Here is a 16,746-nt window from a genome sequence, read left to right on the forward strand (position 1 = left end):
CACTTCAGCATCATACGTAAAGTATTTGAATCATACTTAATCCCTCTCTCGGAGAGGATATGCGAAAGCATTTGTACAATTGCCCCTTCTTCCACAGACATCTGGGCACCCATTTTAAGTCTCTTAGCCGCTCACCTTACTTCCAAACGAGCAGGGTGATTGATCTCCCGGGAGAAGGTTGTCTGCTCAGTCCAGCTGGCTAGACGATCGTTCGGCTAGAGTCTCCTCCGGACGCACTTCCAGCAATTCCAGCGTTTTCTCGGCCCGCAATCACGTCGGGGTCACCATTTGAGGAGATTGAAGTAGACGGATGCCTGTAATCTTGAGAGCAGACAGCAGACGACCCTTTATTGCTAAAACACACACATACTTATAGTCACATATTCTGCAAAGTCACTGTACACGCGCACAAACATAAAATATGATTGGTTATATCAACGCTGTACACGTGCATAAACATAAGATATAATTGGTTATACTAACACTGTACACGCGCATAAACATAGGATATAATTGGTTATATTAACTAAAACACGCGAAACTTGTCTCAGTCTAATTGGTCAAGATAAACTGCCGAATTGCGGTTCTTTGTGCCAAGTTCCCTTTATCGTGGAATGTGCACCTGTGTTCTTCTAATTGGCATCTTTCTTTTTTTGTCGTCTTGTTTATTCTTTTCAAGGTCTTCTAAAGGCATCTGGAATGCTCTTGCGACCGTTAGCTAAATATGTGTCCACAATTCCTTTTAAAAATATCAGTGCCACAACCTCATGTACTTTTCTAGTGTGTGCCTCACTATTTTAATAGGGGTAAAATCCCTGTTTATAACTCCAGTGATTACATTAACACTTTCTGCTAAAGCAAGCTTACTCAAGTCACTTTTTCACTATGACCTTTGAAATGCTTTTCAGGGTCTTCTTTTCAGGTTGCAGCCCCTCATTCTATCACCTGCTAGAGCTTTAACTTGGCATTTGAATATGAAGAATTTATAGTGAAACTCAGTAAACCAGAGGAAAGACAGCTTTGAAGAATGGGTAGTCATTTACAAGCTGATGGGAGGACTTCTTTGACTTATTTCTGGTTTTTATGAGTTGTTCCTGAAGTCACATAAATAAGTGAGAAAAGTTTCTGTTCATTTACATTATTAAATAATAAGATATTTTGAGTGCAAATAAAGTAAGAGAAAACTTTGAATATTTCAGTACATAAGGATCTGAACTGTTTCAGGGAAGAAAATGAAGAGAGAATTTTATTTCTGGTATTGCATATTTTACCCATTGTGTTCTTACAGTACACTTTATTCAGTGTATGTTAGTTCTTTCTGAAAGCTGACAATATTGGAGGTACTGTTATTTACTTGTATTGTGATTACTATAGAAATTACTCTTTTAGTTCTTTAGAATTGTGATGAGTTGGTATGAAATGTTTCCAGTGTTCAGTTTAATTGCATTGATTGTTGCAAGTCTTTTTGTGAAGGCATGCTTAATTAAGAAGTAAACATTTATATGTGCAGATTCTAGAATTATTTATTTTTGTGCATATAGGTCACAAAGTGTGTTGTCTTAATATAGTATAAGGTTTTGAATCTCCTCTCAAAATCTGACAATAGTTGCAGCTAATGTATACAAGTGTAGTTAGAGAAGAATCAGGCCTGTGAATGGATTTTTTCCTATAAGTTCTTTACCTCAAAGCAGTAAGTAGGTTCGTGTGTACCTTGCTTCTGATTTGATAAACGTATTTGCTGTTACGAAGCAGACTGTAAACTGTTAGAAAAAAATTAATGAAGTCCAAAGCTTATAGTATTCTCTTCTTGATGTGCTGCAAGCTCTAAGCAGACCTTAGATTAGACAAAGCAATAATATATAATATGAATTTTCTAATATTTTAGGCCAAAGCAGCATTTTAAAAAAGGAAAAATAAATTAAGTATCTCCATGTACTCATGTAATAGTATGTGAAACAATCTTTAGCTAATCCCCAGATTGGATTTTTGGTGAATATTCTTCTTTTAAGATCTGAATAAGGATAAGTGACAAAAAGCAAAGAAGTTTGTGCTGAACTTTTAATTTTACATTTTAATTTTATTCAGAGACCGCGATGCAGACATCAGAGACTGGGTCGGACACAGGTTCGACTGTGACTTTACAGGCATCTGTGGCTGGCCAGGCAGCAGTGTCCACACAGGTAGTACAGCAGGTACCAGTTCAGCAACAGGTAGGTGTCTGTTAATTTTGGGAAAACAAAAAATGCTGGCAAGACAGAATGATGCATTTCAACAGGTGTAGTGAAGAACTGGTTTTGTGCAAGGCTGCAAAAGCAACTCTTTTTCACTGTTTTATTCAATTTTATTTTACTGGAACTAAAATAGCTACATAAGCAGACATGCAATTTTCAGGGTTTATTTCTTGAACTAGAATATCTGGCAACCACCAGAAATACATACACATGATTCTAAAAGTAGATTACTATGAAATGTGTGCAATATCTCATAAAATATTACATTCATTTAAGTTACTGAATATTCACATTTATTCCTTTGAAAGGTTGATAAGGAATATGGAATTTTTGAAATAAATCCAATATAGATGTAAAATACAAAAGCAATGTCATTTTGTACTTATAAGCTGGACTCCCTGCAGGTTCTTGCACAACTGCAGAAAGGTATTTGAAGTAAAACCATATGTAATGCATAATTTGGATTTGCCAGAGAATTAAAGGGGCTTCTGAACCAGCCAGCTCAGCACACACTTCTGTGACATGATTAATCACCTATGCAGCCCCACCAACGTCAGAGGGAGTGGTGCATGGGGAGCTTGAGGAGGGAAGTGGAGTTGGAAAACAGGAACTGAATGTGAAAAGCCATGATTTTTGTCCAAGACTCCTTTAGTATGTATAATTTAGCTTTTTTTTTTTTTTTAATTATTTGTTCCAGTTGGAAGGGACCTACAACAACCATCTAGTCCAACTGCCTGACCACTTCAGGGCTGACCAAAAGCATATTATTAAGGGCATTGTCCAAATACCTCTTAAACACTGACAGGCATGGGGCATCGACCACCTCTCTAGGAAGTCTGTTCCAGTGTTTGACCACCCTCTCAGTAAAGAAATGTTTCCTATCTAGTCTGAACCTCCCCTAATGCAGCTTTGAACCATTCCCACTCGTCCTGTCACAGGATACCAGGGAGAAGAGATCAGCACCTCCCTCTCCACTTCTCCTCCATTCAGCTGTCAGTGTTTTAGGTTGGGTGAAATCTGATGTTCTTTTTCAACATAAGTTGGCTTTACAGTTTCAAAATCAACAATATTAAAACTGAGAATAACTTGTTCAATTATGTAAGTCTGTTTCTGTGCTAGTGAATCACTGTTGTCTAAACTAAAATTTCTAGCATTTTGTTAAGCTTAGTTTTAAAATTTAAGGTGATGAATTTTTCTGCATGTTCTTTGCAATGCTGTTTAACTGCCTCATACATTTCACTAATAATTTTTCCTGGTATACAGACTCAATTCATAATGTTACATAATTCCATTAATGTAACTTCTACTTAGATTATAATGTACCTTGGAATACATTTGCTTTTTTTTTTTAAACCCCCCCCAAAAAAACCCCAATGTTTCAGCAAAACATTTAAGCATTGGGCACATAACATGAATTTAAATGCTTATCTTTGTGTACTTGCTCAAAGTTCATCCCTACTAAGTTAATAATTGGCTGAAATCACAGAATCACAAAATCACAGAATGGCTGAGGTTGGATGGGACCTCTGGGGGTCATCTTGTCCAACCCCCTGCTCAAGCAGGGCCGCCTAGAGCCAGTTGCCCAGGAACATGTCCAGATGGCTTTTGAATATCTCCAAGAAGGGAGACTCCACAATCTCTCTGGGTAGCCTGCTCCAGTGCTCAGTCACTGTCATAGTAAAAAAGTGTTTCCTGATGTTCAGACAGAACCTCCTGTGTTTCCATTTGTGCCCATTGCCTCTTGTCCTGTCACTGGGCACCACTGAAAAGAGCCTGGCTCCATCTTCTATGCACCTTCCCTTCAAGTATTTATATACATTGATAAGATCCCCCCACCCCAAGCCTTCTCTTCTCTAGGCTAAACAGTCTCAGCTCTCTCAGCTGGGAGCCCAGAACTGGACACAGGACTCCAGGTACACAGTACTGAACTGGTGCTGAATAAAGGGGAAGGATCACCTACCTGGACCTACTGGCAATACTTTGCCTAATGCAGCCCAGGATACCATTAGCCCTCTTTGTGGCAAGGGCACACTGCTGGCTCATGTTCAACTTGGTGTCCACCAGGACCTCTATGTCCTTCTCTGCAAAGCTGCTTTCCAGCTGGCTGGCCCCCCTGGCATGTACCGGTGCGTGGGGTTGTTCCTCCCTAGGTGCAGGACTTGGCACTCTTCCTTGTTGAAGTACATGAGGTTCCTGTCAGCTCATTTCTACACCCTGTTGATATCTCTCTGAATGGCATTCTCCAAAAGGGTTTTTACAAAATAACTTTACCTGCAGTTGCTATGCCCTTCCAGAATAGCAGAAAAGGGGTGCTTCTAGTGCATGCCCATGATCAAAAGCCATAGGGGACGCTGTTAAGATTTTTAGTCAGTACCCTTTTGTCATAAACTACCTTCTGCATCTTCTGGAGGGGCCTGGTTTCTATTGCCCATTTCTGCTTATTCCTGATGATAGAGCACTGCTCTATCACAGTCTTTTTAGGGTCATCACTGTCTGTATTTGTGCTGTAATCCAACACAAGATCTCTCTGTGCCTCAAAATTTATTTTTTGTCTGTTTGTTGCATTTAGAGTGATGCCTTTAACCTTTAAACAACACCTTCCTCCAGACTGCAGGTAACAGGACCCCCCAGGTCCTTTTCTGCAAAGCTGCTTTCCAGCTGGTTGGCCCCCAGTGCTTCCCCTTTTTGAACTTCATGAGGTTCCTGTCAGCCCATTTCTCCAGCCTTTGAGGTCCCTCTGGATGGCAGCACAACCCTGTGACATATCAGCCACTCCTCCCAGTTTGGTATCATCAGCAAATGGCTGGGGGTACACTCTGCCCCATCATCCAGACCATTAATGAAGATGTTGAACAGGACTGGACCTGGTATTAGCCCCTGGGGTACACCACTAGTCACTGGCCTCCAACTAGACTTTGTGCCACTGAAAGGCTTTTGCTGAATTAGGACTTTTATATAGATATCTCTCTTTAACTTAAATCTTTATTACAGAATCACAGAATGGTTGAGGTTGGAAGGGACCACTGGAGGTCATCCCCCTTGCTCAAGCAGGGTCACCTAGAACTGGTTGCCTAATAACATGTCAAGAGAGCTTTTGAATATCTCCAAGGGGGAGTGTCGTGGTTTAAACCCAACCGGTAACAAAGCATCACGAAGCCGCTCGCTCACTCCTCCCCCCCGGCCACAGTGGGATGAGGAGAAAATATAAAGGCAGGCTCGTGGGTCGAGATAAGGACTGGGAGGGATCACTCACCAATTATGGTCACGGGCAAAAGACAGGCTCAACTTGGGGAAGAAATAAAATCAATTTAATTTACTACAAATCAAAACAAAACAAGGATATCAGGAAGTAAAACCAAACCTTAGAATACCTTCCCCCCACCCCTCCCTCCTTCCCGGCTCAACTCCACTCCCGGTTCTCTCTACCTCCTCCCCCCAGTGGCGCAGGGGAACAGGGAATGGGGGTTGGGGTCAGCTTGCCACACATTGTCTCTGCTACTAGGAAGACAGTTAACTCTATCCCAGCTGAAACCAGGACACTCTCCTTCCTCCTCAGGGGGAGGGCTCCTCACTCTTCCCCTGCTCCACCGTGGGGCCCCTCCCACAGGAGACAGTCCTTCACGAACTTCTCCAATGTGAGTCCTTTCCGCAGGCTGCAGTTCCTCACAAACTTCCCTGGCACAGGTCCTTTCCGCAGGCTGATCTTCAGTCACAAACTGCTCCAGCGCGGGCTTTCCCATGGAGTCACGGCCATCTTCGGGGCATCTGACTGCTCTGGCGTGGGCTTCTCCACAGCCTGCTAGTGGGCATCTGCTCCACCATTCACCTCCATGGAGACAGCCTGCTGTCTCACCACGGGCTGCAGGGGCATCAACCTCCTCTGGCGCCCCTCCTCCGGCGCCCCTCCTCCCCCTCCTTCTTCACTGACCTCGGTATCTGCATAGGTGTTCCTCTCTCATTCCAATCCCCCTACTCACTGTAGGTTCCCCTTCTTAAATATGTTATCCCAGAGGCGCTACCACTGTCACTGATTGGGTCGGCCTGGGCCAGATGCAGGTCCGACTTGGAGCCGGGGGAGCTTCTAGCAGCTTCTCACAGGAGCCGCCCCTGCGGCCCCTACCCCCGCTACCAAAAAATCCCTGCCACACAAACCCATAACAGGGGAGAATCCACAACCAACCCGGGAAACCTCTTCCAGTGCTCAGTCACCCTCACAGTGAAAAAGTGTTTCCTGATGTTCAGATGGAACTTCTTTGTTTCAGTTTGTGCCGATTGCCTCTTGTGCTTTCACTGGGCACCACTGAAAAGAGCCTGGCTCCATCTTCTTTGCACCTTCCCTTCAGATATTTGTACACATAATAAGATTCCTGATTCCCCCCTGAGCCTCTGGGCTAAACAGCCCCAGCGCTCTCAGCCAACTAGACTTTGTGCCACTGATCACCACCCTCTGGGCCTGGCCATTTAGCCAGTTTTCAGTCCACCTCACTGTCTGCTCATCCAGCCCATATTTCAACAGCTTCTCTGTGAGGATCTTATGGGAGACAGTGTCAAAGGCCTTCCTGAAGTCTAGGTAGACTATATCCACTGCTCTCCCCTGGTCTACCAGGCCAGTTATTTCATTGTAGAAGGTTATTAAGTTTGTCAAGCATGACTTTCCCTTGGTGAACCCATGCTGACTACTCCTGATTATTTTCTTGTCATTCATGTTCCTGGAAATGGTTCCCAGAATTAATTGCTCCATCACCTTCCCAGGGATTGAGGTGAAGCTGACCGGCCTGTAGTTCCCCAGGTCCTCCTTCTTGAAGACAGGAGTGATTTTTGCTTTCCTCCAGTCCTCAGGCACCTTTCCTAATCACTGTGATCATTTAAAGATTATTGAGAATGGCCTCACAATGACATCAGACAGCTCCCTCAGCACCCATGGGTGCATCCTATCTGGGCCCATTAGGATAAGGTCTTTCTAATATTATACTAACTTGTAAATAAAGCTTCTGTGATGCTTGGACTTAGTTAAGCTTTCTAGGAGGCTTAGTGTGGTTAACTTCTTAAGTTTTGCTTAAAACTTCTAAAAACTAGATATAGTTTATATCAGCATGTATTGGGTCTGGCTGAGATAGAGTTAATTCGCCCCATAGCAGACCTCGTAGTGCTGTGCTCTGTATTGGTAGCTAGAAAGGTGTTGATAACACACCAGTGTTTTGGCTACTGCTGAGCAGTGCTGGCACAGCATCAAGGCTGTCTCTCCAACATTTTTGCCCCCATTCAACGGCAGGCTGGGGCTGGGCAAGATCTTGGGAGGGGACATAACCAGGACAGCTGACCTAAACTAACCAAACAGATATTCCATACCAGATGACATCAGCTCAGCTATAAAAGCTAAGTAAAGGGAGACGGAAGGGGGGCATTTTTGTCTTCCAGAGCAACTGCTATGAGTACTGAAGCCCTGCTTCCTGGGAAGTGGCTAGACATCATCTGCTGATGGGAAGTAGAGAATAACATAATTTGTTTTCCTTTGCTGTCACGCGCGACCTTTGCTTTCACTTTATTAAACTGTCCTTATCTTGACCCACGAGCCTTTTGTTATATTTTCTCCCCCCTGTCCAGCTGAGGAGGGGGAGTGATAGAGCGGCTTTGGTGGGCACCTGGTGCCCAGCCAGGGTCAACCTACCACAATTTTCAATAAAATATTATTTATCTTTCAGTGTTACTATTTCCAATAATTCTGTTTCACTGAATATTTCATCTGTGTTTTGGACTATTTTGTGATTATATTGGATTGTATTTTTTCAGTTGAGTCTTATTTTTAAAGTAGAAGTCATGTAAGGTTTCAGAAATGAAAGTTAGGCGATCAACCTGGCCAAGGAAGAGGAGTTTGCTGCAATATTTTGTATAGACTGAAGAAGTGATGCATATGTTTTGAAAGCTGATGCAGATGATTCTGCAGTGATTGAGACAGGATATGAAGGAGATACTGGTTTAGAGAGAAAAGGATAGATGATGAAAGTGTTGAGAAAAGGTCAGGAATTTTAAAGGAATTGAATGTGTAGGGTAAGGAAAAGGAAGAAAAAAGATGTGAATCTAGTATACCACTAGGAAATGTGATGAAGAATGTGGGTAAGATAGGTGCTTTTCCACTGTAGGAAAAGAAAGGGCTATCAGGCATTAAAACAATCTTATTGATGAAGAAGAGTGGTTTTGCTCTGAAAAAATTAACTGTATATATTATATATTTGCTTAAATTTGAAATTTGAATTTATGTACACATTCTTTAGGAGCAGACTACTTTAGGTAAAGATGAAAAATTCTGAAGAAATAATTTATTTTTAAAAATCCTTTCCTGTAGCTATGGGGGGAATAATTTCTCAATGTCTAAATTATTTTCTGCTAAAATAAATCTTTTCTTTGCACACTGACAATATAACTATGGCTTTCATAAAAGTCTGATATGGTGCTCCAAATGAAGAAAAAAAAAAAAAAAGTCCTTAATGAAAAACTAAGATTCCCTTCTGAGTGTAGTGGCAGTGGTTTCACGGGTGTTTTCAAGCAACACAGCAATTGTCATTTTTGGCACCTTGAATGGTGAAAGGAGAAACCTATACATGTGCAAGTAAAAAGTAGCAAGAGTACGGCCAAAAAGTGAGGAGCATAATTAAATGGCATTTAACATCCTGCAGAATTTTTCTTAGTCTTGTGTTTCCTCAAATATGATTTTCCACTCATGTATTATTCCTGTTTTAACATGCACTCTTAAGCATGAGGTAGCAAGCTTATAAGGATTTTAAATTCATCTCACTGACCTTATGGTTTATGTCATGCAATACAGAAGAATTCGAAGAGTAAAATTAAAAACAAGTGTCTAATTGATTTTAGAAGGTGTATCCATGTATCAATAGTTACACAAAACAAATCGTTCTATTCAGCATAGACTATGACCATAGCATTCAGAAATAATTGTATCATTAAACTGGACATAAAAAATTTTGCTAATCAAAATTGGAGCTTAATGCAAAATCAGATTTAACATATGAAAAATAGTCATGAACTTATATCGGTCATTTATCTAAATATCAACATTACAGCATGCGCTGCTTTCCAAAAGTATTCCAGACTAATCAATGTATTAAAATGATTTTTTTTTTCTCTGAGAACAGAAAGCTTTCCATATCCAACTCTTTTTTGTTTTGTTTTGTTTAGGCACTGTACTTGATTATATTTTTTAATTTTAAATGGAGTTTATAAATCCTTACTTATTTTACCCTGGTATTTTTCTCTTAACCTTATTAGTACTTTTAATGCAAACACTTTTATCTAAAATCAAAATTCTATACATAGTTTTATCTTGCCTTAACGATAAGAGATGTATTTTTTGAATTTGGGAAATTATAGTTCAGGAACACTGTTAAGGGATGGCAGGCCAATGTCAATTTATGCAATGGTTCACATGGGAAATCAGCAAACTGCTGAGTTTTCTATTTAACCATCAAAAAGAGTACATCTCATTACTGCTGACTGACAGAAACATCTGCTTTTCTGTCACACTTGAACACTCTTATTCAAAGTAATGTGGTTTTTTTCAGAATTAAGGTTTTAATATAAATTTTTCCTTAGGTGGTGTGTTTTAACACCAGCCAGCAACTAACACAGCCGCTCGCTCACTCACTCTGCTTGCCCCCCCAGTGGGATGGGGGAGAGAATCGGAAGGGCAAAAGTGAGAAAACTCGTGGGTTGAAATAAAAAGAGTTCAATAATTAAAAAGTAATAATAATAATAAAACATTGTAAGGAAAAGAGGAAAAAAATAACAGAGAGAGAAAAATAAAACCCAAGAAAGACAAGTGATGCAAATGAAAACAATTGCTTACCACCAACCGACCAATGCCCAGCCAGTCCCCAAGCAGCGGCCCCTTCCCAACCTTCCCCCTAGTTTTATTGCTGAGCATGATGTCATATGGTATGGAATAGCCCTTTGGTCAGTTGGGGTCAGCTGTCCTGGCTGTGTCCCCTCCCAACTTCTTGTGCATCTGCAGCCTGCTTGCTGGTGGGGCAGTGTGAGAAGCAGAAAAGGCCTTGATGCTGTGTAAGCACTGCTCAGCAGTAATGAAAACATCAACACTGTTTTCATCACAAATCTAAAACATAGCCCCATACTAGCTACTGTGAAGAAAATTAACTCTATCCAAGCCAAAACCAGTACATTAGGTTAACAATGAAGTTTAGAATCTCGTTTTGAAGTATATGAGTTAATGGGGGGAAAGGAGGAATAGGAATTTTATAGAATGTAGTGAGGATGATGGAGGTTTTCCAAGTAAAATGTTCTCGCCGAGGCAATCAGCTCCGGTGCAGGTGCGTTCCGCAGCGGAGCGGGGGATCGCGGGGTGCAAGGGGGGTTTCCTGAGCCGGGGAAACCTCAGGAGAGCACGGAGCTGACAGCGAGAGCGAGCCGCTGACGAGGCATGGGCGGGGCCAGGAGTAACGGCGGCCACCCCCCACTCCCACAAAAGGCAGCCCTAGGGAGCGCTAGCGATCAGGAGCACTGTGAACAGAGCGGGCAAACAGGGTGTTTGAAACCTGGTCTACTGGGGGTTGGCAGAGTCCATCTGTCAGAGAAGGGGAAGAGCATCTTCGGTCATAGGCTTGCCAAGCTGGTGAAGAAGGCTTTAAACTAAAGTTGCTGGGGGAGGGGAACCTCAATCCATCCCACTCCTACCAGTTTGATGCCAGTGCCAGCAATAGATGCCCAGAGCCTGGAGAGGGATCACAGGTCAGCAGGAGAGCACCTGAAGAGCAGCACAAAGGAATCCCAGCCACTCCAGCCAGTAAGTCAGCTTCATCGGGGGCCCAACTTAAATGCCTCTATACAAACGCACATAGCACGGGGAATAAACAAGAAGAGTTAGAGACGTGCGCACGCTTGCAGGGCTATGATCTTATTGGCATCACAGAGACGTGGTAGGATGGCTCCTATGACTGGAGTGTTGGAATGGAAGGATACAGGCTCTTTAGGAAGGATAGGCAGGGGAGATGAGGAGGGGGGTGTCACCCTCTATGTCAATGACCAGCTGGAGTGCATGGAGCCCTGCCTGGGGATGGATGAGGAGCTGACTGAGAGCCTATGGGTCAGGATTAAAGGGAGGGCAGGGACAGGTGACATTATAGCGGGGGTCTGCTACAGACCACCTGACCAGGAAGACCGAGCGGATGAGGCCCTCTATAGAGAGATAGGAGCAGCCTCATGTTCACAAGCCCTGGTCCTCATGGGGGACTTCAAGCACCCCAATATCTGTTGGAGGGACAACACGGCAGGGCATAAGCAATCCAGGAGGTTCCTGGAATGCGTTGATGACAACTTCCTTCTCCAAGTGATGGAGGAACCAATGAGGAGAGGTGCTATGCTGGACCTTGTTCTCACCAACAAGGAGGGGCTGGTGAGGAATGTGAAGCTCAAGGCCAGCCTTGGCTGCAGTGACCATGAAATGGTGGAGTTCAAGATCCTTAGGGCAGCGAGGAGGGTGCACAGCAAGCTCACTACCCTGGACTTCAGGAGAGCAGACTTTGGCTTCTTCAGGTATCTGCTTGGTAGAGTACCATGGGATAAAGCCCTGCAGGGAAGAGGGGCCCAAGAAAGCTGGTTAATATTCAAGGGTAACCTCCTCCAAGCTCAGGAGCGATGCATCCCAACAAAGAAGAAGTCAGGCAAAACCACCAGGAGGCCTGCATGGATGAACAAGGAGCTCCTGGACAAACTCAAACACAAAAAGGAAGCCTACAGAGGGTAACCTGGGAGGAATACAGAGAAATTGTCTGAGCAGCCAGGGATCAGGTTAGGAAAGCCAAAGCCCTGATAGAATTGAATCTGGCCAGGGGCATCAAAGGTAACAAGAAAAGCTTCTATAGGTAAGTTGGCGATAAAAGGAAGACTAGGGAAAATGTGGGCCCCCTCCAGAAGGAAACAGGAGACCTGGTTACCTGGGACATGGAGAAGGCTGAGGTACTCAATGACTTTTTTGCCTCAGTCTTCATCGGCAAGTGCTCCAGGCACACCGCCCAAGTCGCAGAAGGCAAAGGCAGGGACTGGAAGAATGAAGAACCACCCACCGCAGCAGAAGATCAGGTTCAAGACCATCTAAGGAACCTGAAGGTGTGCAAGTCCATGGGACCTGATGAGATGCATCTGCAGGTGTGAGAGACTGAAAGAGTTAATGTCTCAAACATTGTGGTGGGGCAAGTTCTGTTTAATGACCTCTGCATAACAACGAACTCTGCTTAGCAAGGAACCACAGGTGAAAAGAAGCCGATCAGCACCCATCAGCAACAGGAGGGCAGGACATGCCAGAGGGTGCACAGCTCCCTGTTCTGATAAGCTGTTCTGATATGCTGAGCAGGGCAGCTCACCATGCATGGCGAAAGATCACATCTGCAGGGAAGGGGAAGTTACTCCCCAAATGACCCCCAAGCCCAAAGGCTCACAAACTGCTCATGACACCTAATTAGCCTAATGAGTTCGAATGCCCGCCTGAAGGAGCGGCAAGGATGATAAAAGGACACAAACTGAAGCCCCAGGTGCACAAGCCCACCAGAACTGGACCCCTCGGCTGACTGAACCAATGCTGGACCCAGGACCAGTGAAATCTTTCTCTTTCCCTTTTTCTCTATCTGTCTTGCTCTCTCTTACTTTTTTCCTTTTCCATAATACCTACACCTCATCCCTTTAAGACATAAAACTGTTGACCAATTCTGGGACTAGGAGTGGATCCAGCCACCCATAGGCCCTTCTCTGAGGAGGAGTCTGGAAAGCAAGGGGGTCTGCTCTGAACCTCGTGACTCAACAGGAGGGATCTCCTTATTCCCTGAATTGATATATGTGGTTACCCTGGGTTACACGGTTTACTGAGGTAGTTCCATGCCAATTCCTGTTGTGAGAAACCACACCACCTACTGTTATGCGGTTTACTGAGGTAGTTCCATGCCAATTCCTGTTGTGAGAAACCACACCACCTACTGTTATGCCTCCCAAGTTCAGTTTGCTTCTGTCATGAATAAAATGTTTACTTGATCGTTTAGTGTTGTTTCACCTTAATTTAGCCTGAGGGAATTCCAAATTCAACACAACTCCCTGGTCTGTCCAGTCCGGGTCGTGACAGCAGGTCCCGAGGGAACTGGCGGATAAAGTGGCTAAGCCACTATCCATTATTTTTGAGAAGTTGTGCCAGTCTGGGGAAGTTCCCACTGACTGGAAAAGGAGAAAGATAACCCCCATTTTTAAAAAGGGAAAAAAAGAAGACCAGGGGAACTACAGGCCAGTCAGTCTCAACTCTTTGCCCAGCAAGATCATGGAGCAGATCCTCCTGGAAATTACGCTAAGGCACATGGAAAATAAGGAGGTGATTGGTGACAGCCATCATGGCTTCACTAAGGGCAAATCATGCATGACAAATTTGGTGGCCTTCTATGACAGGGTTACAGCATTGGTGGATAAGAGAAGAGCAACTGATGTCATCTACCTGGACTTGTGCAAAGTGTTTGACACTGTCCCACATGACATCCTTGTCTCTAAATTGGAGAGACATGGATTTGATGGATGGACCACTCGGTGGATAAGGAATTGGCTGGGTGGTCCTCCCCTATGAAGATAGGCTGAGAGAGTTGAGGTTGTTCAGCCTGGAGAAGGCTCTGGGGAGACCTTATAGCAGCCTTCCAGTAATTAAAGGGGGCCTACAGGAAAGACGGGGAGGGACTCTTTATCAGGGAGTGTAGTGATAGGACGAGGGGTAACGGTTTTAAACTGAAAAAGGGTAGATTTAGATTAGATATTAGGAAGAAATTCTTTACTGTGAGGGTGGTGAGACACTGGAACAGGTTGCCCAGAGAGGTTGTAGATACCCCATCCCTGGAAGTGTTCAAGGCCAGGTTGGATGGGGCTTTGAGCAACCTGGTCTAGTGGAAGGTATCCCTGCCCATGGCAGGGGGGTTGGAACTAGACGATCTTTAAGGTCCCTTCCAACTGAAACCATTCTATGATTAAAGAGCTCTTGTAGATGATGCATCACATGCATTAGAACCAGGCTCTTCTAGGATCACACTGAATTTTTTTAGGACCTACTCTGATGGGTCAAAGGTTGCCTGTTAACAGCACATGTAAGTTGTGATTTATAGGCTTGTATTGTATAGAGTTAAAATGGAGTAAAAAAACCCAGAAAAGCAGCATATAGATGACCAAATGAAGTTTTCTTCCTTACTAAATATAGTTCCTAAGCTTGGTGTGAAGCATATAGTTCTTGTTCTAGTGCTTTCCAGATGGTTCTGTCTTTGGCATTGAAAATGCCCATACTCTCAAGAGCATGCATCTCTGTCCTGGTTTCAGCTGGGATAGAGTTAATTGTCTTCCTAGTAGCTGGTACAGTGCTATGTTTTGAGTTCAGTATGCAAAGAATGTTGATAACACTGATGTTTTCAGTTGTTGCTAAGTAATGTTTAGTCTAAAGTCAAGGATTTTTCAGCTTCTCATGCCCAGCCAGCGAGAAAGCTGGAGGGGCACAAGAAGCTGGCACAGGACACAGCCAGGGCAGCTGACCCAAAGTGGCCAATGGGGTATTCCATACCATGTGATGTCACATCTAGTATATAAACTGGGGGGAGTGGGGGTGGGGGGATCGCCGCTCGGGGACTAACTGGGTGTCGATTGGTGGGTGGTGAGCAATTGCACTGCGCATCATTTGTACATTCCAATCCTTTTATTATTGCTGTTGTCATTTTATTAGTGTTATCATTATTAGTTTCTTCTTTTCTGTTCTATTAAACTGTTCTTCTCTCAACCCACGAGTTTTACTTCTTTCCCGATTTTCTCCCCCCATCCCACTGGGTGAGGGGGGAGTGAGTGAGCAGCTGCGTGGTGCTTAGTTGCTGGCTGGGGTTAAACCACGACAATCTCCAATGTTAGTACTCTACTTGGCATATTACAGACTTGCAGCACAATATTACATTCTGTGTTATTTAGTAATTGTGAGAGCAGGGATGTCCTATGACCAAGAGTATTGTTTAGAAACTGTTAGATGCACTGAAGCACTAGTCATTCTTTTTATAAGGTAAACTATCCTATATTTCTGGTATTCTTGTTTACAGGTACAGCAAGTACAGACTGTGCAACAGGTACAGCATGTCTACCCAGCCCAGGTTCAGTATGTGGAGGGAAGTGACACAGTCTACACAAATGGAACTATGTAAGTTGGTTATTGATCAAAATTAGAATGTTTACTATAAATATGAAGTTAAATGCACATTCTTTTATTGACATCATATGGGCTACTGTATTTTAAGTAGCAAAGAAAAATGTTTGAACAAAAACTTTTTTTTGTCATTTTAAATCATTATTTGGGTGAAAACAAGTTGAATTCACATCACTTGAATTAATCTAAAATGAATTCAGGTAATCGTTACAGTTGGACATAGTGTGAAGCTATATGTGCAGCATTTTGTTGTTTGGGGAAAAAATTTAAGTTTATGGACAAGTTTTAAATTATGCTGATAGGAAGGATTATCTAAACTTGTCATTAATATGATCATCTGTGTAATAAAGAAGTCCTCATGTAGGCCTCCTATTCTTCTAGTTGAAATTCTACTGGCAATTTCCTAAACTGCTGAGGCAGCTGCAGTCATTACTTACAGAAAACAATTATGTAATTTCTTTACTGTGTTTAATGCAATGATACATATTTAATTTTTTTTCCAAAGGAAGCGAGAAGAATGAGAATATGTCCTTTTGCTTCTCTCCTAGACTCTTCTATTTCCTGTGCTTTTCTTGCTTCAATGAACATGCTTTTCTGCCATCAAGTTCCTTTCTCCCATGTGCAAACTTAAAAACATAGAATAATTTAGGTCAAAAGAGACCTCTGGAGGTTATATGGTACAACCCACACACACACTCAGAGTTCAGCTAACTTTGAAGTTGCTCAGGGAGGACCTTCCGTCCCTTCCTATTTTTCCAGTTACCTCTAAATATATCCCCTTGACACTTTTGATGTGTTATAAGGTTAAGGAAGAAGCAAAAGGCATGTAGAAAACTTGTTTGGTGCCAGCAAATATGTATTTAATGATGATAATCTGGCATTGACACAAAAAAGTCAACAACACTATTGGGTTCAGAGACTGATGTTAATACTTGCAGCATCCTTTCCACTGGCATATTTTGCCATATCCATTCTTCAGTTAACCTTTTCCCACACACTCTCTTGTTGCCTGATTTTCTTTGCTCTTATAATATCTAATCAATCTTCTGTCCTAAATGGGTCTGTTAAGATGTGCTTATTATTAAGAATGACCAATGCGTCCTTGTTTAAGATACTGTAAAAACTGAAGGTCACTCATAACATTGTTAAACTGTAATCAAAGATTGAAAATTTCTATGTAGAATGCCTTATTAGGCTAACTTGTTTTTGAAAAATGTCAGCCAAAGACCTTGAACTGTTGAGACAAAAGAAAACCTATTTCTTCATCCGTGCTTGTATAAGTTTTTCTTTTAA

The 16,746-nt window shown here is 42.9% G+C and overlaps 1 protein-coding gene across 5 annotated transcripts in view; it reads left to right on the forward strand.

The window, feature by feature from the left end:
- Positions 1-16,746, forward strand: part of LOC128136075 (transcription factor RFX3-like) — a 172,175-nt gene that overhangs the window by 56,607 nt on the left and 98,822 nt on the right. For 4 of the 5 annotated variants that reach the window (XM_052775164.1, XM_052775162.1, XM_052775165.1 and 1 more), the window contains exons 2-3: positions 2,086-2,210; positions 15,350-15,447. In XM_052775164.1, the coding sequence (XP_052631124.1) occupies positions 2,094-2,210; positions 15,350-15,447 (215 nt within the window). In that variant the 5' untranslated portion in view covers positions 2,086-2,093. Of the gene's footprint in view, positions 1-790; positions 1,113-2,085; positions 2,211-15,349; positions 15,448-16,746 lie in introns of those variants that run through there. The other variant, XM_052775163.1, reaches the window with a different exon arrangement.

This window comes from Harpia harpyja, chromosome W (assembly GCF_026419915.1).
Source record: "Harpia harpyja isolate bHarHar1 chromosome W, bHarHar1 primary haplotype, whole genome shotgun sequence".
NCBI lineage: Eukaryota > Metazoa > Chordata > Aves > Accipitriformes > Accipitridae > Harpia > Harpia harpyja.